This window comes from Mycetomoellerius zeteki, unplaced genomic scaffold (genome assembly GCF_001594055.1).
Source record: "Mycetomoellerius zeteki isolate Tzet28-1 unplaced genomic scaffold, Tzet1.0 scaffold168, whole genome shotgun sequence".
In the NCBI taxonomy this organism is placed as follows: Eukaryota; Metazoa; Arthropoda; class Insecta; order Hymenoptera; family Formicidae; genus Mycetomoellerius; species Mycetomoellerius zeteki.
In genome coordinates, this window is record NW_017256633.1 from 523,773 (window position 1) to 551,088 (window position 27,316).

Sequence of the window (27,316 nt, forward strand, 5' to 3'; positions counted from 1 at the left end):
GGACGGGGAGGAGCGCTCCGCAACTCTTTGAAGGTTTATGCCGATTCAGAAACGAGTTGATTCATGAAGACGGCATGGACCTCCTTGGGATCTACGGCTTGGTGCACCCCAGGCCATAGCGGGTGGTCCCGCGAGTTGATTTCTTGTTTCCTCTACCGTAAACCGCGAATGCGGTAGCCCTCATCGTCCTTCTCTTCTCTAACTCTGTGGAAGGAGCGAGAGGGAAGAAGAACGCCGGAGAAAGGTGGAGAAAGAGAGGAAGAAGGTAGAGGACAGGACGAAAACGACGTTCCCCGCTTAGCTATAGGAATTGTCGATTTAAATGTTTACTAATAACCAGGCTTGTCCAGCAACCACCCAGAAGTCGGTCGCTTTGCATTTTTATAAGTACATCCCGGCCGTCCCGGTTCCGAGAATGAGAACGTTTCATATTCATTCACCGTTCTAAAAGGATGGTCCCCTGCGTCGACTAGAAGCCTCCTCATGTATGTATTGTCTCTACTGAATTGCACACGATGCACGATTAGGCCCTCGACTCGAATGGCATAATAATCAACATGTTACCCGACTCGGAAAAGCGGCGTATGCCCAAGAATATTGAATTGCATTCAATTATCAAGTCGTTCGATAAATTCAATACATATATGGAGTGTCTCCAATTAGCAATCTAATCGAAGATGATAATTCTATATGAAAAAATAAATTTTTTAGAAACTTATGTAAAGAGGAAATAATATATAAAAAACTTGGTATGCATATATAAATATTTGATGATGCGGTTGGCGGAAAGTCATAGGTTAGAAATGATAACTCATTTGCTTTCCGTAATGATTCGTTTATTGCGAAAGGACACAGTCTGCATTGATGTCACATGTCAGTGTGGCATCAGCGAGTTCGCGTGAAATTTTGGACACGAATGACTAAAAGGTGATGGCGATCGTTCACTCTCGACATGACATGATATGTTGACAGCCGTTGTGCCCGTGGCTTCACCTTCGTGTAACTTAGAACGTTCCTTTTCTACGCAACGACGACGGGACGCGACGGAAATTGTGTTCGCAGCAGATTGCGAGCGACGTCATACTTGCGCATCGATTCGCGATTTGGCAGCCTTTATCCGCGTTCTTGCGAAAAATTATCACGAGCCAATAATTTTTAGCAAAATAAATAAGAGAGGAGATACTTACAAGAAGAGGAACCAAGGACTGGCCTCCAAGAATCTTTATACACTCCGGCGATCTCTCGCAATCTGTCGCCGCGATTAACGACCCATACCTCGTCATGCTCGACCGAGTCGACGTGAATCGATAATATTATAAACATTGCAATAACAATCATAATAATAATCATAATAATCATAATAATAATAATCGTCATTAATATGAATTATGATCTCAGGTAGTCTAGTAATATAGTGTCTACTCTACATACAATACATACACTGGCCGGACGATTCCTCTACTAGGCCTTTCTCTACTATTTACAAACGCATAAATAATATTAATTATATTATCGTATATCTTTAGATATTTATAATATTTATATGTGTGTAATAGTACTGTCGAGTTGACGCGCTAGATGTTGTACGGTTATACCGCGATAGAGCCACTATGGGTAGTCGGTACTACGAGTTTTTCCCTCTTTATCGAGAGTAATTAGGTACGGAAAATAAAACTTGGATAAAAAAAAGTCGAAGGAGAGAAGGGAAGGGAATCAAAGATAAAAAGAACATCGATGATGACATTGAACAAGAGAAAAGAAAAATGAAAAGACTAGGAAACGAGGAAGCGGATTGGGGCAGTATATCTCATCATCTTCCGTTTTATACTGTACACTAATTACAAGATTGTAGTCTCTGATTATTGTCAGCCACACCACACAAAACGCCCGCCGATGCACAGCGCGCGCCCGCGATAAACGTCTCTCTAGCGATCGGTCGCTTCGTCGAGTCACACCCGTCCGGGAGATTTGAGTTCCTGAGTCGCGGGGAGACCGCCGCCCGCCGGATGGGGCGACTGATCGGACCCGCCCGACGACGCCGTCGACGACGATGACGGCGATAGACCGGAGGATGCGGTGGTCAATAAAACTGCCGATCCGGCTGTGGTACCGCCAGCCGCGCCGCTACCACCGTTAATCGAAAAAGGTTTCACGTTACCGGCGACGGAAATCGACGAGGACGAGGACGTAAGTATGCTCGGGGCCGTGGATGGTGGTATTACGCCGCCAAGTCCACCAAGAGTCCTCGAATACGTTTCCAGCAGAGATATGTCACCGGAGCCGAGATGGGACGCGCCATACAAATTCCTGTAGAAGTCCGGATGCGGTCTTACAAACTGCGTGCCCGGATGTATCGGATGGAGGGGATGATGAGGCGGTAGTCGACTAGCCAAAGGGCTTACGAGCTTGCCCCCTGCAGTGCCACCTCCACCGCCACCGCCGATGCCACCTCCACCTCCGCCCGTTCCGCTGTAAGGTGACGTCAGACCCGTCATCGTGGCTGGATTCGTACTCTGCTGATCGCCGTCCTTGCTCGCCATGTCTGCCAGCGACCAGATCCGCGGCTTCGTCGTCACCGCGCTACCCGTGGACGGCGCGCTGGTGCTCGGCGGAAGATGATGTTGACTACCTGGCGACGTGCTCTCCGGTGAGGGATGACGCAACAATCGACCGTGATTCTGGGTGAGATACGCCGGATGCTGCAGTTGCAGCGGATGCCTCGGTTCCCTCTGATCGTACAGACATTCCGGACTATCCGGGCCACTGTCCGCTCGCGACTCGCTCCACTCGCTCTCGGTTCTACCTTGGACGCCCGCCGATCCACCACTGCCGCCATGCAGTAGGTCCAAACGGTGTGCCGGTCGTTCGCCGTCCTCGCTGGAACCTGTACCTGAGTCTTTCGAATCTGAACCAAGAAGAAAAAATCGAGCGTCGTAAATCGGAATAATACAGCTCCGATTTAAATTTTCAATTTAAAAAAAAACTGATTTATTTAACAATTTAAACAGAAGAATCTTCAGGAATACGATAATCATAGTACTAATATTGTTGGTCGGCATGATAAGTAATGTGATTAAATCTAAGAAATACATATATTATTCAAGAGACTCACCTAGTCGATCTTTCTCATCGACGCTTTTCCTCCCGCTATCATCGTCTTCGTTATTGTTATCTTCGTCTTCGACACGATTTCTTGGTTCCCACGTCATTTTATTTTCTTTTTTTAAGCGTCTCCGCGCATTCGCAAACCACGTCGACACTTGTGTCAGTGTCATCTTGGTAATAATAGCCAGCATGATCTTTTCGCCTTTCGTGGGATATGGATTCTTCTTGTGTTCGTTTAACCACGCTTTCAGCGTGCTCGTTGTTTCCCGTGTCGCGTTTTTTCGTCTCGCGCCATTTAGATCCATGCCATAACTATAACAAATTAAAGTGAGAAAAATTATATGTAAAGTCATCCCGACATACAACTATCATTGAATTACTCTCTTATATTCTGTAGAAAATATTTTTATAGGCGATATATGCAAAAAGTGTAAATTAACAAAGCAATAATGACAAAGCAATGATGGAAATTCAATGGCGACAGTATGAAAGACCATTGCTTGTTTATATTCTCAATAACAACTTGCATCTCACAATCGGAGCGCAGATGCAGAACTTGCGGGTTAAGTCACGCGTTTATTATCCTGTAACTGGTCTGGTAGGCTTCGAAACGGTCTCTGCGCCTCATCAGACCAGTCGAGGATTAAGTTCTACGTCATGAACACGTTTTCGTTCGAGGGAGACACGTGACCTGGATAGACACATACACGGGACACGATACTTTATACGCAAATGAGCGAAAATAAATGAGACATCGAAGAAGGAGCCAAAGGGGGCTAGCAGATCCTCCGCGGAAGCCCACGTCGAAAAACTTATCCTATCGCGGGGCTCGTTATGCCTTTCCCAACGTCAATATAAAAGTCCGAGTCTTGCTCGGTTTGAAGAGCGATATAAGCGGGTAGGTACTACTTTCATCCTGAGAGCAGATCTTTATCTAACGGTTTAAGCTCTTTCCTTCCATTCTGGCCAGAGAAAAGAGATCAGCGGGGCAAGGGAGAGAAAGAAGAGGAGAGCAAGCAACCTCCTTCTTACCTTCCACCTCACTCTGTCGGACTGGAGCGACCGACCCTCTGGGATCCCATTACTAAAAGACTAACCCTTATCAAAGATTAAACTTCGGTATAACTGCTGAATCGACGGGATCGAAATTAAATTTTCCACCACCAGAGCGACCGGCTAGGACTCACGGTGGACTTTCTCTCCGCTTTTTTCTTTCATTCCCTCTTTCTTTCTCTGCTTCTTCTGGAATTTTATTTTATTTTATTCTGTTCGTCTCTCTCGTCTTCTTTCGCAGTTTTTTTTCCTCGCGTGTACGATCTGGCCGAGATGTCACGATCCAAAGCTTCGTGTGTCTCGAGAGATTTATACGAAATCGCTGATCTAATCGGAAACGTTTTCTTATTCGTATACGTTATTAACAACTGTAACCAATTACTGAACTCTGTCGTAAATGTAAATGAGTCATAGCTTTATTGAGAATTACAATACATAAAAAAAGTTCCATTATAAAAACTACGAATTAATTCACATCTTACGCCCGAAATATTTTCAGCGTACAAACGGTTGCGAAAAAAATGAAGGCCTATACAAATCCCGGGCGTGAAAAATTTCCCTCATAAAAATACCGCTGAACGACGAGATATCGTTGATTCAAATCCCCAACCGGCATCTCCGCCACCTTCTCCGACGGTGGCCCCGTCACGGCGCGTCGCCATTATTGAGCTTTATTTTCGCTTTCGCACACCCCGAGACGTATCCGACGACGGGGCGAGGGTGGGAAGGCGTGTATGGACGCGCGACTGACGTCCCTGGTGTTGCGTGGCGTTGGGTAAGTTAGATATAGGGGTGGTAAGCGTGGAAGTGGCGGCAGGAGATGGGAAATTAATAAAACTGTCACTTATCTACCCTTCTCTCGAAGGCAGGCCTACACACGGCATTTCTCGCTCCTCTATCTTCGTTGTCACCCTCCACCCCCGTTCGCCACTTCCCCATCTCTTTTCGCTCTGCCTCACGTTATCTACCTATCGCACTTTTCCTGCTTCTATTTGTCTCGCTCCGATTCCGGAGCGCCCCGCATGCGGGATTTGAAGCAGCTGAAACGAAGCGCTAAACATTTCAATTTGGCATCAGGCGCTTTCATGCCACGCGCGCGCGCCTTGATATACATCTCTCTGTCTCGTCTTTCGACCTATCCTATCCTTCCGCAGTGTTACTCCTCGTCCTATCCGCTCGACGCCAGGTCGCAGACGCGGAGGGTCGGAGACGCGCGTACTGCCTCCGCTCGTCGAGAGAACAGAGGCGAAGGGTGGTTTGGGCGAGTCGAAGGGAGGCGGAGGATGCACGAGATGGACCAACATCGATAGAACGGGGACAGGAAAAGTGCGAGGAAGACAGAAAAGAGCCAAGAGCACCGAGAGGAGACGGCAGGACGACGGCGGCGGCGGTGACGGCGGGGGGATGGCTTAACCCCAGTCTGTTTGCGAGGAGCAAATGGCGTTCTGCAGTTATTTTAAAATTCAGCCGGTGGCAGGGGGCGCGGATCGGATTAAAAAATCAGAGTGGAAGCTTGTTTCTCATGATAACAGCCAGCCGCCCCGAGAGCGGCAACTGCTGGTGCCGCTGGTTTCTCCCGATTCCGCCTCTCTGCCACTCCTCCGCTCCATCTCTATCTCTCTGTTTCCTCCATCCATGTACTGAGCCTGTTTTCCGTCTCTTTTCTTGGCTCACAGCATCAACGGTTCCACTCTCCTCGTTACTCTTTCTCCTACGTCCCTCCTCCCCCCTCCCCCTTGCTGATCCCTCCTCGTTCCGTGCCGAGCGATTCTCCCAATCTATCTCTCGTACAGCCGCTACCTCTGGTATCATCACCGCCACCAACCATCGCTATCGCCATCGTCAACCGCTTTAAATATACGACAGCTACATATGTAAATATATATACAGGGTGTTTCCAAATTAAATGGCAAAACTTCGGGAGCGTGTAGAGGAGTAAAAAACTAAGAAAAAAAGTCCTATAGACATATGCTCGTTTTTGCTCCGTTTCAGAGAAATCGAAAAAAAATGTTTACATTTCTTGCCATATCTAGCACCGACAGCAGAATATAGACGAGCTCTGTGCATTTGCCGGAAATATATAAATATACATGCAAATGTGCATAGGTGTGCGTTGATACGCATACATATGAGCGGCATCGCGCGCATCCTCCTCTCCTCTCCATAACTGATCGCATCAAGTGCTTGTTTCCATGGTGATTGCTAATCGGGCCGCGCCTCGTGTTCTATCCTACGCCATTTCCATCTTGTAATACTATTCACCGTTTTGTGAAAAACTCATTACTGATTGTACAATACATTGACTATAAAAGTGATTAAAAAGTTTATCATTTCTGATCCTTACAAAAGATGCCTATCTATCCTCGTTGCGTTTCAGAAAAAAAACTATGCTCTCGTTACTTCGAAAGCAAATCTTTATCAGAAGAAATACTTTTGACATTGTCACTTCCGATCTCTTTGCGGGCCGCATCCCAAAGGCATTCTCAACGTAGGTGATGCAACTTCCTTTACCAATTCAACAGTACTTACCTTGTTACTATAAACATTTAGATTTTGATTGTTATACAGAAAATGCGAACCATCTATTAATCTGGAAATAATCACTTGTTTTTACCCAAGCGGTGATAAAGTATGAATTGCAAAATATTGTTTTATATAGACATTGTTTAACATATTTTCTTTTTTTTAAATAACTATTCTTTATGAACCTTTAAATATTCCATCAAAAAACCACAATAAAAACGCGTCATATTGATTAAAATTTTTATTTTTTTAAATATTATATCACAATAAACTACTTAACGTGCTTATTTTGTTTAACATTTGTTTTTTTTTCCAAAAAATTGTGATTAAAATATTAAATCCATATCCATAATGTTGTTAAATACTAATAAACCGGAAAACAATCAATAATACAATATGTTATTAATAATAGTTATTTTAATTGAGGTGTGAAAACATCTCGGGTAATCGTTTACATAAAAAGAAACGGATAACTATTCCCGGGTTAAAGAACTATAAGAAGACAACTAAGACCAACTAAAAAGATTAATTAAATATCGTTTTAATTTAATATCGTTTATACTATATTTTTAATTAACTTTTAAAAACGAGCAAAAGAGAAATGTAGATGATTAACGATACTTATTAATAATGCGTAAATGAATAAAATTTCAGTTAACAGAAACATTAATGAAGATTGTCCCATAAAATGACTGTTAACTGGTTTGAAGAAATATGAGTGTACTGATCGAGCAAATGTAAAGTAAATTTAAATACAAACACGTAACGATGCGTATATATTATCATTAAGCGCCAACCGTACAATGTCTCAAGCCATACTAACCTAATGTATATACGAAGTGTTGATTTAATGTCGTAAAGCACTTTGATTAATGCAAGTCGTAAAAGTATTATCGCCGATATGCGCAACACATTTCCATTGATGTAAACTGCATTACACTTCGACTTCTGCGAGATAATTGTAACCTTCGTCTCGAATTAACACACGTATCGACTATCACGACAGTTCTCAGTTGTATGAAATATTACTATTGCGTTCAATCGGAAATACAAATTTGTGAAGGATCGCGATTTGCATATCTTGCATATTTCGTCGATCTACGGCGTAAAGGCTGATATTTTTTTCGATCCGGACGACTTATTCGTCAAACCGAATGACCGCGCATTGCGGTTAACATCCTCCAAGGGATGGACCGCTATCGTGAATATATTTCTCATAGATAACAACCGGTTCTCCGCGTGCTTCCATGATGAAGCTTCGGATTCTGCAAGATCCAGTTAGCGTTTTCAAGACGGCGATTACAGGAATCGAGGCGACCATTAAAAGCCAACCAAACGGCCATTTCTTTTTCGCCCTTTTCCCGTCGACCGGTTAGCGTAAACGCGTCCATCAAGATGTAGCCTCCAGAGAGGGTGGAAATGAGGAGGGGGGGGGGAACCCCGGGGGTGACCAAGGGCAGTTCACCTCGGGGCAGGTGTGCGGTTGGCATGACTCCGCCCCTCGTCACCAGCCGTAACTAGGGATGATATCTAACTTCGTCCTCTATCCTGCTCCCTCTTTTCTGGGCCCTCTGCACCCGACGCTCCTTTTCAGATACGGTCGTCATGCCTTATGTTTTATCAGCGCGTTACTGCGGCCATTTCAATGGTAGACGCCATCTTTCCGCGACACGACTGTGAGCACGCACGAAGGTTGCGCTTTCGCGCGCATCTTTCCATCCAGACTATCCAGTTTGTCCCAAAGTTCGCCTCGCCTGCGCACCACTATCCCTGTCGTTTGAGGTCGCGCTTGAGTTTAATCAGCCGCGGCTAGACTAGTTTGCGGCCCTTTTGATCCACTCGCTTTCCGTGATGGTGACCTTGCGAGTCTTCACATGAGACAGGTTGAGAATTCGAAAATGTACTGGGAAGTTTATAGAAGAAGAAAAATCGAGCGTTAATATTGTAGGTATTGTGCATTATTAAAGGCCTTCAAATTTTATTTATTTAAAAAATTGCGAACGATTTATGATGATGAACAAGTTGCATATTAATTATGAAAGCTCATTAGATACGAAATACTTTTGTAAACAGTTTTTATTTGCAAGAAATTTACGATTCACGTATTATTCCAATATATTATAATATTATTAGACCGTCCATCAATATCCTTAATATTATTAAATCAAATACTTTCATAGCCTAAATCAATTAAAATTGCATCGAATTGCAGCTGATCATCGAAGACTAATAATATACGCAAATTTTATCGCACTAGTCAAAGATTCCAGGCATGATTCGGCGATTTCAACGACGTATATTTTGGCCGATACTCGTAAAGCCGTAATCACACTGCCAGTTACGGTTGTCGGTTGACGGTTCTATTTTAGTCGATCACGATGCAGCGAGTAGAGACTAGTTGCATCATGATTGACTAAAATAGAACCGTCAACTGGGAACCGCAACTGGCAACCGGTAGTGTAATTAAAATCAGTCGGAATTGAATAGAAAGAGGCAGAAAGAAACAGGATTTCGCGGATGAGAAAAATGAGAATGAACGCGCGGGAATGAAATTCTAATTCGACGACTGGCAATGTGCTCTTGATACTTGGAACATATAAATATTTGCATTGACTAGAGACTACGATATACGAGATATGAAAATGTGATGGTAAGAGAGAACGACGTGGAATGAGAGAGAGAGAGGAGAGAAAGAGAAAGAGAGAGAGAGAGAGAGAGAGTCGGCCGATTATTAGTATCGAGTTACAGTCGGCTAGCAGGAGGAGACAGCACATTGGCTATGGTTTTCACTCCCACAGTTTACACGACACGAGTGTCTAGTATGGTACCCGATGTCGTCACGTTAAGCTCTTAGAAGCGCTTAGAAGCGCGTTCTCGCGTCGCCACGCCTCGCTTCGCTTCGCTTTGCCTCGCTCGGGAGGAGGAAGTTTTGTCACTGTGGTGTGACAGTCGGTTGTTCCGCATCCAACTTTATTACCAGTTGGTCGCGGTGTGACAGATCGATCGTAAACTTCGCCGGATATGTGTGTGCGTCTCGCCAGAGAACATCACGGCGGCGAAAGATCTCTTTCTCTCTCTCTCTCTCTTTCTCTCTCTCTCCCTCTTCAGCCGCGTGTCGACGTGTATGTGTACACGTGTCGCATTGCATCCCCCGCCACATGCGGAGATTATACAATCTTGTTCCCTCTCTTTCTCTCTCTCTCACTCATCCTCCAACTGTCCCAGTGAATATCACCGAGTTCATACAAAATGATACACGGTGCGCTACTTTGTCACACGATCGCTTAAATCCGTCCGCAAAACGCACTCTAACTCCGTCGCCTGTGATTAAAGTCACGCTGAATTATCGTGAGTCGAGATTATTGCTCCGTGCTTCTCGACCGTTATCGTTGAACTTACAAAATTTATGGAAGCACGCTTCCTGTGTTTCGCAGAAAGATATGGTCGTGAGTAACGGATCGGTGATCGCTTAATTACTAATTAGCTCGTATATTCGTTTTCCTGTTTACTAGATTGAAGTGCGCTGTTTAACAAGTGCTTTTGTAAAACAAAAACGAGTAGAGGAAAGATTGTTATCTTAGCAGACTGTGAATTTAAGAAACATTCCGTAGATTAAAATGTAAGATGAAATAATTTATCACACACGCTAAACTTATGATTTGCCACGTCGACGATTCTTTCATTTGATATTCCTGTATACCTCTTAATCGAGATATATAACTCTCATGAATTATTCACTTCGTTTAATCGAAACATCTACAGTTTTATCGTATTGGTTTTATATCAAATTTCATCTTCGACATTTTTCTGTAAAATTAGTAATCAAGACCGTGTCAGTCAAGAACGTGATCTTTGCTCCGCTTGCAATCAGTGCAGCTCGCTATTTCTTGGCAACGTCTGTTCGACTGTTGAGAGAAGGCAGCGATATCGGGTGGAGGGGTGCGGCTAAGTCATTAAATCCTGACGCGCATACATAGCCAGAGCAGGACTAATCTACGTCCATTAAGCCTAATGGGGAAAGAGCGACGTGCATTCCGCGGGCTGCCTGTCACGCGGTTCGACGAATCGCTGTCATCCGCATGTTACCGAAGGAACGAAGCTGTGCGCGTGGGCCCCGCGACCCCTTCGTCTAACGAAAAACGAGTGTCGCTGACTTTTCCGCCGTGCACATCCCCTTCAACCCTTACTACCCAAGCAAAAACCGTCCCTCGGGACCGAAACCGGGTCATTAAACGGCCGTACATCATCCACGCGAGACGTATCTCACAGGCGGGGCACCGAAGGGTGCGGGATACCAGCCCCGCCTCGTCTCATTAGCCGCGAAATATTTCGAGTCCTATCGACGGCGAGCTGTGGATGTCGCTGTGTGTTAAGGCTCTAATTTCTAAATGATAACATTAAACCTTTACATCCCATTCACGAGCGTCCTTCGGCTGCGAAGCCTTATCTCTCCTTGTAAGATCATCGGAGGAAGATGCATGGTCTTGTTAAAGTATTAGCTAACTACAAATCTGAAAATAATTTTCTTTGGACATCAAAATAATTATGTGCACTATTAGATATCAAAGGAGCAATGATAAATCCAATGTTTTGAGTTAAATATTTTGCTATTTTTAACTTCTATGTGTGTTAAAATTAATCCATTTCTATATGATTAGTTCCAAAGTAAACAACGTCCATATTAACGTATGTGTGTATTTAGTAAATAATAAATTTAAGTCAAATTTAGTATATTTTCTTGAGTTTTTAAATCGTTTAACTCCATTATTTTAATTAAATTAATAACATACTGAGTAGAAGCAGTGACGACCTAAAAATCATTAAAAATAATTCAAATTAGGTATAGATTGACGTTATGAATTTAACAGTGCAAGACGCTTAAATTGGTGCTAGAATGTTAAAATTTTTGCAGTATTGTTATTAACGTTTAAGCGTTTTATATAATTATTTCGATAGTTTAACGAAATTATTTTCATATCTTTATCTAAATTTGTGAATACTTCAGCGAAGTCGTTCTTTCCGTATGAAATCGCAAATTTATAATATGTTTTTATACATATGCAATTTCGTCGCTGACGAATTTTTAGGTAGAAAGCTAACGTTTTCGAGGAGCACGTATTGTATTCGATTTCACAACGAACAAATATAGTTCTACGAAGAATCTTCTTTTCTCCATTAATAACCGCGCTCGTTCATATCTGATGACTTCGCGTAGGTACATTAGAATTCTCGTGCCGTGCCTCGGGATACTCGTTCGAGACTCGAAGCGCGTGCCGACACATCGGAGTCGTTGTACGGACACGCTTAATAATACTACATATCGGCGATCGGTCTCAACGATATGCCGGACATAGAACGCGCGAAACGACGTAAGCGGGCCTCTGCCCGTACGACAGAGGGACCTGTTCGTCGCTTTCTTATTGTCTACCCTATATGTCTCCGGAAGCAGGGCCAATCCGCCGGAAAGACGAGACCGTTAACCCGTACGATCCCAAGACCTTGCGGTCGTGCATGCCAACGCTGCATTATTGGCTTTTTGTATGCTCATGTTAAGTGGTCGTCGCGCACGCTCGCGCATAATGCGCCAGATCCTTCGCACCTCCCGGTTCCGATTTAAGGGATAGTTCCGGGCCAGGCGTTACCGAAACGTTTCGCACGATATCTTTGCCATCACTGACGAGAATAATAATAATAATTATCGTTTCACCATGGAATTAGTTACAGAAATGAGTTGATATAACTATCACGTGGTTGATAAAAATAACTTTATGGTAGTTTTCCGCGTTACAAGAAATAATATAAAGAATAATTTTATAATATAAATAATTAACAATACAGAGAGTAATTATATATAAAAGATATACGTTTTTTATTTAATATAAGATAATGCAATAAGATAATGCAATATTCCTTGCGCTTTAGACGATGTAAAATATGAAGAGAAAGTTAGATGCTAAGAAACTGTCTACAAGAAAATTATATGTATATAATATGTGATACAAAGTAGTAATGCACGCAGAAGAATGATGAATAAACAAAAGTGAGCATTTTAAACTTTAAAGTCAGTTCTTTTTCGCTTCCGGCTGTTGCAAAAACAAGAGCTAGAAAGAATGGAATTAATACATTCCTTTTAATGATAAGATATAATAGGCGTTCACAATAACGGGCACCTCAGGCATCGCACACTGCTTCTTAAACATCAATGTAAGCATTTCTTATTAGCTTCACCTACATGGCACGATGTTAAAAGATATCGCGTGCATACAATTCGATAAAGGGCTGAATATAATGCGCTTTATATACGAGTCAAGGAAAGCTTTCACGTTTGTCGTGCAAATCCGTTCGTCTCGAAATGCGAAGGAAACGCGAGAACGGGGCGTGTCGCCGACGCGCACGAAACTTTCTGAGTAGACGTGCATTAGCTAAATAAGCATAATTTCATGAGAAAGGAAAAAGAATCGGTTGTTCTTTCGACAATCCTCCGCGAATCTGATAAGGATGCTTTTCAGTAAGAAACACAGATGACACCAGTATAACGCAGTGAATCATTACATTCTTGTGGTTTGCCAATATTACATAAAGATGAAATGATCACTGTGTTACACGAGGGGATAACCATTAGCTGAAATATTGTCCCACAGATTACATGATTTCATATGATTTCATATGATTTCACCTAATAACAAATAATTTTTTTCACTACATATGAAGTAATTTGATAAATATACGATTTTATTTAATATTGAATATACAATGATTTCTCGTCGTTGTACTGAGAAAAAAGATATAGTGTTGGTAATAAAAAAAGAAAATTATTCACAAATGGCCGATTATCATGGGATTATTTTGTTAAAATTACAAAATACAATATTTTTTTGCCAAATGAATAAAATTTTTTTATTTAACAGTACAAATTTATTTGGTTACTTACGTTTTGTAAATAATCATGTAAAATTTAGTTACCATATTACAAAATGAATATTTTTTTATTAATTTCAACAAAATAATCCACTATAGTAGAACGAGGAACGTTTCGCGGAGCTGTCAGAGATGGCGTGTCTTCTCGCAAGAGAAATTCAATGTCTACCTGTATAAAGCTGGGACGATTAGAGACTACTCTCGTGGACTTCTCGGCTCTCGCCACACCATGACCAATCATAATAACAACCATTTTTTCAGAGTGATTAGTAATCTTAATTGATCTGAATCTATATATACTTTTGCTAAAGAAATTCAAAAACGTCAAACATAATTTCAATCTGTAGAAAGATATAGGTATATTATTCTTATGTAACCGTTTTGTTCCGGTAACAAAATATTCTATTTCTAATTACAAAAGATCTATAAATATCATACAAAACAGTTTTATATCATTAAATTATTAGTTCTTTTAATAAATTCAACAAATTAATATTGTCGTGGTAAGTAACGATTTGATTGATCATATATCAACAAATAGTTTTTGTGTCAGTAACAAAATTTGGTTATTGATACAAAACATTTCTCTCAGTATGCATATGTAATTATCGGATTATACATAGAGATTTCATATGAATTTTATAATGATTTCGAGGACTCTGTCCCATGATTACATTAAGTGGTTAAGTACCCCTCTCGGTGTTACATTGAGTCTCTTGCTGGAAAGCCGAGAAATACATACAAAATTTTACTTCGAAAGGAAGACATTTCCGATTTCCATTTAGTGTCTTTGTCCAGAGCCGGCGCAGGTGCAGCTACGATTGCTTCGCGGCTGCCGCCTGTATCGCCTGTTGACAATCCATAGAACTCGCGCGTGTAGTTCCGGTGCGGCGCAGGGCCCACAGATCCGGCGCGGTGGGTCCCCGTAAAGGAGGACCACGGTCGCCCGGCCACGACTAGAGCGAATGGATGCTAAGCAAGCTGTATTACCCGATCGCTTCCTTGCATACGAAGCAGCCATCGCCGGAAGTGCGTCACGCATGATAGTATAGATTCCACGCGTTGACCACTGTTGTCAACCAGGCTCGTTGCTTCGCCTTTAGAGGAGCGTCTCTCCCGCTCCTCGTGTCATGGCGAAATACGTGACCGTCGATTATATACATATATATATATTTTTTTTTTTCCCCCGAGAAGCAGTGGGATATCGAACGCCTCGATCAACGTCATTGACGTAAAAGAACGCTGGAAATTGAATCTTTATCAATTTGTTGACACGAGTCAGCGTTATAGATATTATGTGGAAAAAGATAAATACTGTGATAGTAACGCTTAGAATAGAATTTCATAGACTGCACCAGTCGCATTATATGCGACTGAGACATTTTCTCCTTAAAAATAAAGGCTATTTTCCTTTTAGGAGACATAAATCGATCAAATTAACACACTCGAATACAGTTCACCACAGTTAAATGGCACGCCATATGCATAGTGCGAATTTTTAATGCTATAGACATAAGATTTACAATTAGCTCAAAATTTCTCAAACGGTGTGTTTTTCAATGTATGCATATTACAAATGATAAAAGCTGATTCGCGCGTTGGTACGTTCTATAATATCGTTCAATCGGTCAGAATTAATACACTCGAATACAATTTGCCATAATTAAATGGAACGCCATATGTAAAGTGTGTGCGAATTTTTAATACTTAGCCTTACAAAATTTACAATTAGTTTAAAATTTATCAAACGGTGTATTTTCCAATGTACATATATTACAAACGGTAGGAGCTGGTTTGTACGTTCTAATATTGGTTCAATCGACCAAAAAAATCATATTTAAATATAAATACACTCCGACTCTCCTTCTGGGCAGTGTCGAAAAGTAACGATTGAGTTTAAGCAAAATTATAAATGGAAAGCAATGTTTGTCGATTTGTATCAAAAGTGTCAATTGCAAAAGGAAAGCAATCAAAGTCTCATTAGCGATCGAGGCCCATATTTGCTATGATCGAAAGTGACTCGACTATAATTCATACAGAGATATTTCAAGCGTGGACCGGCTAATGTCCAACAGTAATTTATATTATCGGTCATATTTACACAGATACGAGCCAGTCATCGTGTGTACGCGCAATAACTCTTCGTTCGTGCATGAAATGCATGCCGTTATAACGAAGTTTTTCGAGTCAGCCACAATCTCGTAAACTGGAGATCCCGGAAATGCGACTAAGCGGGCTAATTATCGATATTTCGGATGACCTCGCGTCAATCGTTCCCAACGTCGCGTCGCGTTGCGTCGCGTCGCTTGCGCTGCTCCGGATACTTTCTCCGAATTTCTAATCTCCATTATCCCGGTGATCCGACTTGAAATTATCAAACAAGACCTTTCGCCGACCGCGTCAGACACGCCGCGACCGATTCCAAGTGCGCGAGAAAAAAAGCGTCGTGGCGACAGCCCCGGGTCACTTGAGCGCTAATTTATTGGAATGTTTATGTGTTTCTCTCGCCGTCTTATCTCCGTCCGTGCACCAGCGTATCGACGTAGAGAGGAAAAGGAGCACATACAACCTGATCTTTCTCTCTTTTTTTCCCTTTCTCGCGACGGAAAAGGCATTAAAGTGCGTCGACGTTGAAAATACATAATGCATCGCAGAGATTACGGGGTAATTAAGATTCGTCTGCGTCTTATAGATTTGCAAAAGAACACTATACTCTTGCTATAGAGCAGGAGTACCCTTTCTGTATAACACTGTTCCGGTGGCATTAAAATAATTATCACGTCTGCTGTAAGGTTTCAACACCAAGGAGATAAATAAAATTATAGCGTGACATTTCCTATCACTCGCGAGGATCTTTCGGAACATTTTTACCTTTCTATGAAAGCTGATATGGTACGTGACATTTATTTCGCTCAGATTGCCTTCGCTCTTTATGAGAATACATTTTTCTGATATTAACTGGTTAGACATTATCTAAATCAATGAATCAATTTTTCGGCAACTGTACACTTCCGTTTAAAACGATAATCAGAAATCGTCTAGCTTGTTTGCATCGAGATGCAGTTTGTTATCTAATTAAATGGTTGTTGTTTTGGCCCGTGTTTGAATCTATATACATAACAGATATCGACGTCATACGCGAAATCAATATACGCTAAATGTATAATGCATGTAATACGTGCAGCGAATAATTCGGAAAATATTTACAAGACTTACCCATTGAAGGGGTAATTCGCAAAAGCAGCATCGTAAGGGTGATACATCGAGGGATAAGGCCACGCTGCTGCGGCTCCAGCGCCCAGATTTTCTTTAAGATCTAGACCGGTGGCCTGTAACAGCGTATAAACAAATAAATATCTTAATATTTCAATTCTGCAATTGCCAAGCATGCGTAATTATTATGACATATATAAAAAAGTAATATACAAAAAGGTAATAAAGGAATGAGGTGAAAGATGATGATCGGCGAATTAACGACAGCAATAAGAGTAATTATTGTACGAGTTGTTTTACGTCGAAAAAGTTTGAGCAGTTTTATGCTATATAGTTTTTTTCGAGGCTATTAATGCATATATACGTATGAAACACATACAAGTTGTTTCAAGTGGCCATGCTGATTTGCGCACGTCATGGATTTATTTCGATTATTACCGCGCATATGTATATGCATTCTCCGAACCCGGTCACTCGTTATCACGACGTTTAAATGAAATCGCGCAGAATGCGGTTAATTGCTCGAAAGAGATCCATTTTTCGGAACGAACGTCGCAATTAGTTCGTATCGGTCGCATGGCTCGGCCAGATCTCTGATGCATCAACGATGATGAAAGAATAGCTGGCAAAGCGCTGATAATAATAATTAGGATCGATGTGTGTGGCTCTCTTGTTTGCTTCTCTAACCCATGACCTCGCTTATACGACAGGATGGTCACTATTAAATTTCTGCTGTATTTTATCTAGCGGGTATAATAGGCTATGAAAGGTTTTTTCTTTCTTTCTCTCTCTTTCTCTCATATTCTTTGCTAGGACTATAAAACGTCCTCTCCGAAGAAAACTTGACTCAATATAATATTGAATAAAATCGTTTTGATATATCCTAAGTATTCTTTATTCTTTTAAAATTCTTTTTCTTTTTTTTAAAGAATTTCTTTTTTTCTAACTTTTTGTGTTATATATTACTTTTTATCGCACTTCATAATTAAGCAAAAGTTTTACTTAAATACATTTTTCATTTTATATTTTTGTTTTTAAGAGCTTTTTTGCCTTTAAGTCCATATCAGACTACGGGTTGGCGATTGCGATTAACGGTTGCCCGGTTCTATTTCAGCCAATCATGATGCAGCGAGTCCATCATGATCGGCTGAAATAGAACGAGGCAGCCATCAAACCGAAATCGTCAACCTGTAATCTAATACGGGCTTTAAAGGAATATATTCCCAAGCCGTTAGCTAAATAAATGACGAATCTCTCTCTCTTGCATGACATACATATGTATCATACATAATAATATCTTAACTTGATATGTTATTAATCCTCTGTCTCCAATCTGAGTTTTTTAATCAAATCTGAGTTTTTAACTTAAATTTCCAACATAAAGGAGTCTTATTTCTCCTCCTCAAAAACTATTTGGTAATGTAATAGAGATGTTGAAAAGTAACCCTGAATTTTTCTAAAACCCTAGAACATTAAAAAAAACTTAGGCTGACCGGAAAAAACCCAGATTGCAGACGGAGGAAGTAAAAATATGATTGCAGTCGAAGGATTAATATCAGTAGATATCCGAAATATACACAAAATGACAGACGAAATGTTTTTACACGATAACGTTCGGGGCTTTGCAAAAAGCAATGTTTGCGACAGGAATTACGCTACATAAATCTACGGAACCGCAGCCCAGATAATCATCATGAACAGCGTAAATGCGAATTTACATAGAGCGGGGGTTAGAAGATAAACGTTTTCTTTAAAAAGCGATACTTAATGACTTTATACAGGTAATATCACGAACGTTGCGTAGTCGGTGCGCGATCTGTACAATCTGCTGCCTCGTTATGAACAGGCTATGGCTATATACTCGCACCCCTTAAGCTCGATCATAAAGAGCGACGATAACAACTCGGTCTTAGTGACAACGACTCGGCAATACGCGACAGTGTCCTACTGTTACGGTAGAATGGATTCATAAATTTTCGCTTCGTTGCTATTTCTTCGTACACGTTTCGCGTGTGGTCCGATAACGCTTGTCCAACGCATAGACGAACACACAAAAGCACTTCTTCTAGATTACACATTAATAACTCTTCCCTAGTCACCACCTATTCGTGATGACATCGCGAATCGCTGCACGAGAAAAGAGTAACGGTGCGAAACGAAAAGAAGCGCTTTTTTTTCTGCATGCGTAAACGAAAGGTACGAATTGCGTCACATCGAAAAAATTGGATCGCTAAACTTTGTTAATCCGCTAAATAAACACGTCATTTCGAAACATTCAACGAAGCCATGAATATAAAAATTCGTATCAGAATTTAATCTGCACTCAGTGATACAGAAATATAGAAATTCGTTCATACTGGGATTTAATCCGCGTGATAAAAATTTTACGGCGGAATATAACGTCGCTACTATTGCCGGCTCGCACGAAGCATTTATCGATATTGGAGAGTTATGTTGAACGTTTCGACGATCTGAGATCAACGGTGCGCAGGAACGCGGAAGTACTGCGAGGAGAAACCTCGCATCCCGAGCTTCCAATGAACTCGACTACGTTCAGATATTAACCTTTTAGTACTTTACGCCATGTTCGAGAAGCATTTGAAAGAATGCAAGTAGAATCCGAAAACATCGACAGAATTGTTGTAATTTTTACTCAGAGTATAAAGGAGTCTTCTTATACGCGACATTGACAAAAATGTTTGCACAGAATTGTAAATGCGTTATAAAGGATTGTCATATTTAACGGTTTATAATATCTTTAAATCGGTTCACACGATCATATTTTGATTGAGTACTTGTATAATAATACTATATTTAGATAGAACAATATTTAAATAAAACAATCTCTTATCCAATCTCTTATTCAATCTCTTATCTACGCTATATTCAGCATATCGGCGATATACATATTTATTTAGCTTCGTTTTAAAACTTCTAAATGAGTTAACTCAATACTTTGTCCAACGGTGTGATATTAATTCTATTGTTAATAGTAATTACACATGCGTAAGCTAAATTAATTTGTTACGTAGTTGCTTACAGGAAATCAAATAATGGAAATTGCTGATTGTATAATTATCTTAGGCTATTCGTATCATTTAGCATCTTCAGAATTTCCGCTTGAGTCTATTTATAATATTATGCAAGGCAAACAAGATGAGTTACATAAAATACACTATATCATATAATACATTTGCTTGTTTCGTCTTTAACAAAAGAAATAAACATAACTAGCCATGGAATACAGCTATTCGAAATTCAGAATTTCCGGGTTATGTTATCATCGATGAAATCGTAAAATCCACGATATCCTTTGTTTCACGAATTACTCCAGTCGTGCATCGATATTATCTCTCTCCCAGGCTTGTCGATACGCTACTCTCTCCGCACCGCGAGGAAATTCTGGAAAGTTTACACCATATCCCGTTGCGACAAAATACTGTTACAATCGATTCAAAGACTAGTGTCGAGCTTATCGCGCGCGGCGCAGTTCAACCGTGTGAACGCGCGATTATAAGTTATATATTTTAGTGGAAATAATGCATGCGAAGTTCTCACAAAATGAAAAAAAAAAATCCTTCGCTAGTCATGGAAAGAAAAAACGCGAGCATAAAACTGTCGAATTTTGATTTCACGAACTTTCACCTCGGTCCTTTTCGTTTCATTGTACACTCAATAGCGTCGACTCACCGTGGGCGTGTAGAAGGGTGCTTGCTCGGCGCCCAAGCTAGGAAAGTACGCAGCCATACCCTCGGACGCAGCCGCCGCGGCGGCGGCCGCGTATGGCGCGCTGTACATGGAGAGCGCGGCCGTAGGTAGGCCACCTAGACGCTGATAACCACCCAGCAGTTCGTACTGGCAGGAGCAGACGGTCTGGCCCGTCAGTGGATCCGTGAAGATCGGTCGACCGGTATCGCAACACCTGGCTGCAGTAGGACCCCCGGTCGATGGTGGCGGATGACCCTGGGACGGGCTAACCGAGGTAGTGGGACTGCCAGGCGGTCTCACGATCGCACTCGTCACTGCCATCCTCGCTTGCGACAGACCGGCTACGTCCAGGGGATGATTCGTCGTCGTACTGGCGGCTACGCTGCTGACCAGGGACGAGCCGCCCGCGCTGAGGATCACACCGGTGGCAGGCGAGGCCGAGGACGGCGCCAACGACGAGTTCACTGTCACAGGACACTGTAACCAACAAGAGCGTAGATCCAGTATTCAGTTAAAAATTGACTTAATTAATTGATTACATACACGTGAGAATTTTTCCAAGTTAAATTCAACTTAAATCTTTTCAAGTTCAAGTTAAATTCTTTGTAAAACTATACTTGTTTCTATCAATCAATGTAGATTAACTTTACTCTCAGTGCAACTTACTCTGCATCTTTTTTTGATTCTTAGAACTAGAAAAATATGAAGAGTTAGTTGAACCGAGATTAAAATTAAACTACATTGATAGAAACGAGAATTAGGCGCACATATCTCGTTAAAAATTAGATATATCGTCGCTACGAAATCTCGAAGTATTGACGACATGTTACGTGTTGCAGCTGGCGAATAGTAAGAGGCGATCCCCGTTATGAAAAGGTGAACGCAACTGCATCAGACTCCCCCCTTTTATTTCCACGACTAAACCGAAAATCTACGGGCTCTGGGCATAATGCCGGCGAGCCTCATTAATTCCATATCAAACACTACGGCTAAATAGATTAGCGGGTTGAGTGCCTTTCGCGCCCGGGAACCTAAACAAACCCCCGTGCAACACCCCTACCCCGTAGAGAGACGCTCCCCGCGATTGTCCCAGCCAGCCAGCCATCCATCCATCCATTGCCTCGTTTCGGTGGCCCCAAACATATTGTCGAAACCCCCGTACGCATTGTGCTAGGGCGAAAAACCCATGCGCGATACGCATTATGGCGTCGAGAGAGAGTCGCGTTAATGCGTGTCCTCGATGCGTCGCCGATGTTTCGAGGGCCAACTGTCGCACGTTGCCCAAATGCGTGTGTGTATGTACAGTAAATACCGTATTTCCACTATGTTTCGTCGCACGTTGCGATTGACGATGATAAAGCTAATATAAAACAATTCTGCATTACCCATATAAAGCGGTTTCTCCAGTTTCGGGTAAAAAAATGCGTTTTAGAGTACAATTTCTCTTGTATCGACGAATCGATTTAAATATGAAAATATCACTGATAGAGCCAATTTTACAAAAAGAAAAAGAAAAGAAATTCTCTCGATTTAAAAATACGTTCGACATTCGCGTCGCGCGTAAAGGCGAAGGAACCGGTCTCTCGCCAGATGCATAACCATACATCCGACCATTCTCTCTCAGAAATCGTAAGATTCCAGGGAGTTCGAGGGAAAAGCCGACGATGGCAAGAATGCGCTTCGGGACTTCGGATCGGGCAAAGGGTTAAACGACGAAGCGTGTTGGCGAGTGTCCGCGACCACGGGCCATAACTCAGTCCTAGTCCTCGAGAGAGGAAGCCAGCTGAGTTACTCGATGCGATCGCATCGAAGCTGCTTGCCAGTCGCAACCGTGCAAACCGCAGCGGCAACTATATCACCTCTGTGCGAGGTGTCGCACAGTGGTGCCTAACGTAGTTTTTTACAAATGAAATCTTATTTCGTCGTATTTTTTTACAAAGTAACGAAAAATTGACGCAATGTTTAAAAAATTCTATTATAACAGAATTGAATTTTCCTCTATTCTTATTTTCTATTATTTTTCCTTCATTTAATTTCATTTATTTTTTTCAACCATTTGTAATAATCATTGAACGGAAACTATTAACATTATAATTTCCATAATACGTTATATATACGTATTTGTATACATACAGGATGACAAGAAAGTTTAGCTACACAATTCTGAGTCTTTATTAAATCATTACGTAGCAAGCAGACGTTATTTGTTATCATTTTTATCATTAATAAGAAAAATAATTCTGGAGTGTGTTAGTTACATTATTATTAAATATATCAAAAGGTCTTTATCCGTTGGTGAACTGAAAATACTCTATTGATTGCCTAGAAGAATTTATCTATGAAACGATGTGCGGCCATTGTTGACGCGTTCTAAAAACGCCTTAAAATTTGTATCAAAGCTAAAAATAGCTATTTTTTGAATGTTAATTATTAGTTTTAGGTATGATTAAAACTTCAGAGTTCGTTTTTCGTAAATATACTAATAATTTGATGAACACAAAACTTTTGTGACCGAACTTTTTTGTTACCCTGCACTGAAAAAAATGCATGTAATTTTACATGAAAATTACATGATCATGACTGGAAAATTGCCTAAATATGATTGGAAATTTACAATTTCCAGTAAATTTTCAAGCATATTTATGTAATTTAGATAATTTTCCAGTCATATACATGTAATTTCCATGTAAAATTACATGCATTTTTTCCAGTGTGTATAGATAAAGCATGTTTATAGAATTCTTTAATTTGTTAAAGATCTTATCATATCAAGATCTTTATCATAGAGGTGTTATTAATAATCCAAGAGAGAATATTTATAAGCGCACATGGACGCCTTGCAGAAAAACTTGACAGAATTGAAGAAGTATTATGTTAGGTTTAAGCACCACTGGCTTCGTCGTTGTCGCCGTCTCCTTTAAAATAGCAAGGTGGCTTCGAAGCAGTATTATAGTGGCATACAGTGTGCCAGTAGCGACCGACGAAAGCAATAATTATTCGTACGGCATATACGTGCCGATATATCGACGCATTAGCTGTTCGTTCTCTCGTTTGTGCCATGAGCGCGCTAATTGCCATCACTGATTTCTCTCGTAGATGCCTTCCATTGAAGGAACACATGCTGAGGAATGAATTGTGATTTAACAATCACGTTACGATGCAGCAATATCGATTTTTCCCTTACGTTTGCTAAAATTTTAAAATAAATTAATTATAATTGTGTGTCTCACATTGATTAATCGTTCTTAGGATTGAAACGCGGCCATCAAGTTCGAAGAATATTGCAGATTAAGTAGAAACCTGAGATTTCGCCCGAGACTTTGCTCATGCTAGGTGTGTACAAAATTCTTTTTTTACGTTTGATATGAAATTTCTCGTGTCGTTCGGAGCGACTTTTATCATCCGTTGCACGCCAGCTACTCGTTAAAACTAGAATCATTCTGCATATCATTTGGATTTATATTTATGGATATTTTAGAAGGAAAAAAGCAGATATATGTCAACTGGAAAAATAATCGACTCGATTTTTCTCGAATGTGTTAATCTCCGACACGCGAGTGGAGACATTTTCTTCGTACATTCCCTTTTCGCGACGTTCGCGTAATTATACGTTACTTACACCCGATTCCGTGTAAAATTTCGCGCAAACATCCGTTACTTGATACGTACTATAAAAACCGGTTGGCGATAAAGTGGACGAGCGATCGTCGGGATGTACCTGCATCGCGAGTGAATGAGACGAGCGAGAATTCGTCGTCGGATCGAAGAATATACGTGAATATTTGAACACTGCGAAGGAGCATCGCACCGCTTAGTGTCGACCTGACATCTTCGAGGAGTTTGTGGAAAGTTACACCGGAATCTCTCGACTCGCACGCTGGTTGTCATTCAGGTACCTGAATCACGACGAACCCATCGCTCACGCGTCGCGAAAAACCGATATCGCACGCATCGCGCCGCGAGTCGATGATCGATGGATCGTCATCCGGGTCTGGGAAAAAAAAACGTATGTTCTCGGATTAAAACGACCGTGAGCGAGTACCTGACGAGCAACTAAGAATCAGCACTCGATACACACCGACAGCACCTGGCGCACGCATCTTACTTATAATCCGATTTGTATGCGCGGTGCAGCGGACATGTAGGAACAAATAATAGCGCGATCAGCAATGTTTCTCTCGGCAGTGGTAAAAAGTTTCGCGAAAACATTGCTGGAGGATACTAGGACTGGAATAATAAGCTGATGTTTTCAAAAAAGTGCTGAGATATTTAAAGGCCTATTTGAAAACATGTAACCGAAATATTAATCCTAGCTATACATACACTCTGAGGTCTCTGAAATCTCAGTGAAATTTTAAAACTTTATATGAAAAGAATGGTTTTGCTGAAGTATCTAAACATTTAATTAGATACAGATCTGAAAATAATAATTTTATTGGACTATTAAAATAATTATGTAAGACGCTCAAATTAATTGCTAGAACGTCAAAACTTTTTTACAGTATTCCTCATCATGCTTAAGTTTCCTACAAAATTATTTTGATGATCCAACAAAATTAGTTTTAGGTCTATATATATCTTAAATTTTTAGATTCATCATCAAAATCGTTCTTTTCGTGTTTTAATTATTAATAGAATTAATAAACTAAAAGTTTACGTTTTCTTGTATTTAATATGATTTCAGACTATTTCTGAGTAAAGAATAGACATATTTTTTAGGTTACAATCGATTAAAAAAAGTTAATCGTAAGATAATTTTCTCGAGCAATGATGAAAAGACTAGTGGAATTTTTCAAATCCTTGTCTAGTAACCATATACATGTATGAAAAATAAGTGTAGCTAAGGTTAATGTAAGTGATAAATATGAGAATAATTCATATTTGTCTATCGTTTCAAGATAGGTTAAATGATAAATAATTTACACATATGTAAAAATCAAGAGCCGTAATATTTGAAGACATGTGCTTATTTTGTTTTAATTGGCAGATTAAATTATAATACACAGATTAAATCATAATACACGCAATATATCACGATATGCGAGTTTAAATTGTCGGATCTTGGACAATCCACGGAGAAATTTATTCAAGTAAAATCCGAGAGGAGCCACGGGTGTCTTTCCAGCGAAGAGCTCGATAAATGTAAAAACTCAGGTTGACGACGGTGATGCTCCGGGCGATACGGAGTGTCAGATAGAGAAGCTTGTAAAGAACGCGAATAGGAGGTACGTCGAATAGGAAACGAACGGCGGACCTCCGCAGCGCGACTGCACTTCCAGGATTTATAGGCCATTCGGAAGAGAATCGGTTATCCTGTGGACACAGATGCGCTGGTGTTTGCGCGCGGAGCATTTGTCACGCGTGTCCTGCGAGCGAAAAGGGACCGGCGCGGCGGCCGATCCGGATCCTCTTTATGCGTGCCGATGATGCCCTCTTTGCAACGAGGCCCAACCAAGTCAATATTGACTCCAGGCCAGATTGATGGACCTTCCTCGCGTGTGTGTTTAGGCCTCGCAGTACTCACTTATGTTCCCACCCCGCACTACTCGCCTATCCATATTTCTCTTCGCTCCCTTTTCTCTCTCTTTTTCTATCTTCCTGTCGTCTCTATTTGCTAAATGTTACATCGGAAAAACGTGAAAATCTTCGCTAATTCCCTACAGTCAGACAATACGTGAATACAATTATTTTTTAAACTCAAGATCAACTCCCCGATCAATGATCTTTTGAATCGATTGAAAATTTTGCAACTTGGTATGACTTCAAAGACTTAATACAAAAATTAATGAACGAATAAAAATGTCTAATACATAATAAAAATGTTCATACACATTAAAAATACGAAAGAATTAAAAATTAAAATATCCGAATAATTCGGCGTGTATAAAATAAAATTAATTGGAAATACGTCGATTGCAAAAAAACAGCTTTTATATTCGTGATTTAAACGAGTCGCGTAAACCATCTGTATGTTCGAAAATACCTGTGCGAATCAAATTTTAACTAGCAATAACTTAAAAATGTAATGACCCTCTATTTCCGGGGATCAGTTATTCTTGCAAATTCAATTTCTGCTGTGACAAGGAATCAATACTCTCTCCAGTCATAGTGCTCTAAATATTCCGCCTAAATGGTTATTTTTCTATATTTAATTCGTCCATTCGTTCTTCTATATTTTCTTTTCAGAAAAAAAATTCGTGAAAAAGCGAAGAGTGAGATTTATGCTCCTGCGCCGACCACAATTGCGATTGCGGGAAATAATTGGGGCGGTTTGTGAAATCGCCCCAATTTCTCATAAAGTATCATCGATAATTTGCCAAGTATCATCGATAATTTGCGCGCGATATGCAGCTAAATTAATTAATTCCTCCCTGCTAATCGCTTATGGTCATACTCCCATGCCTCCGAGGGGAGCAAAATGCGACGTTATCGTTGGCGTTAGATCGTCGTGGAGGGGAACGCCCGGAACGTACATACAATCGTATCGTTCACGGTTCCCGGGGGCTCGCGGTGAGCGTATTTCGACAAAAGCAGAACGGCGAAACTGCGAAGTCGTCATCCAACACCGAAGTTTCGCCGTAAAGCGATTACCAACGACCACGACGACGACGATGACGACGGCCGGCGGCGGCGCATTATCAGAAGAGGACCTGTGGTGATACAATAGCGTACATACGTATACATTACTCAGTTTAACATTGTGACGAACGATACCACCACTACGCACCGAGGCAGGGCGATACTACTTTCGCCCGCGTCGGCGTAATCGCATTCTCGTTGACGATGCTTACGGAAG

At 41.0% G+C, this 27,316-nt stretch overlaps 1 protein-coding gene across 1 annotated transcript in view; it reads right to left on the minus strand.

The window, feature by feature from the left end:
- Positions 1–1,342: 1,342 nt before the first annotated feature.
- mirr (iroquois-class homeodomain protein mirror) overlaps positions 1,343–27,316 on the minus strand; it is a 34,726-nt gene continuing 8,752 nt past the window's right edge. The window contains exons 2-5 of the mRNA XM_018445894.1: positions 20,503–20,997; positions 16,816–16,928; positions 3,113–3,417; positions 1,343–2,905 (exon numbers count right to left, since the gene is read on the minus strand). Of these exons, the coding sequence (XP_018301396.1) occupies positions 1,950–2,905; positions 3,113–3,417; positions 16,816–16,928; positions 20,503–20,997 (1,869 nt within the window). The 3' untranslated portion in view covers positions 1,343–1,949. The remainder of the gene's footprint in view (positions 2,906–3,112; positions 3,418–16,815; positions 16,929–20,502; positions 20,998–27,316) is intronic.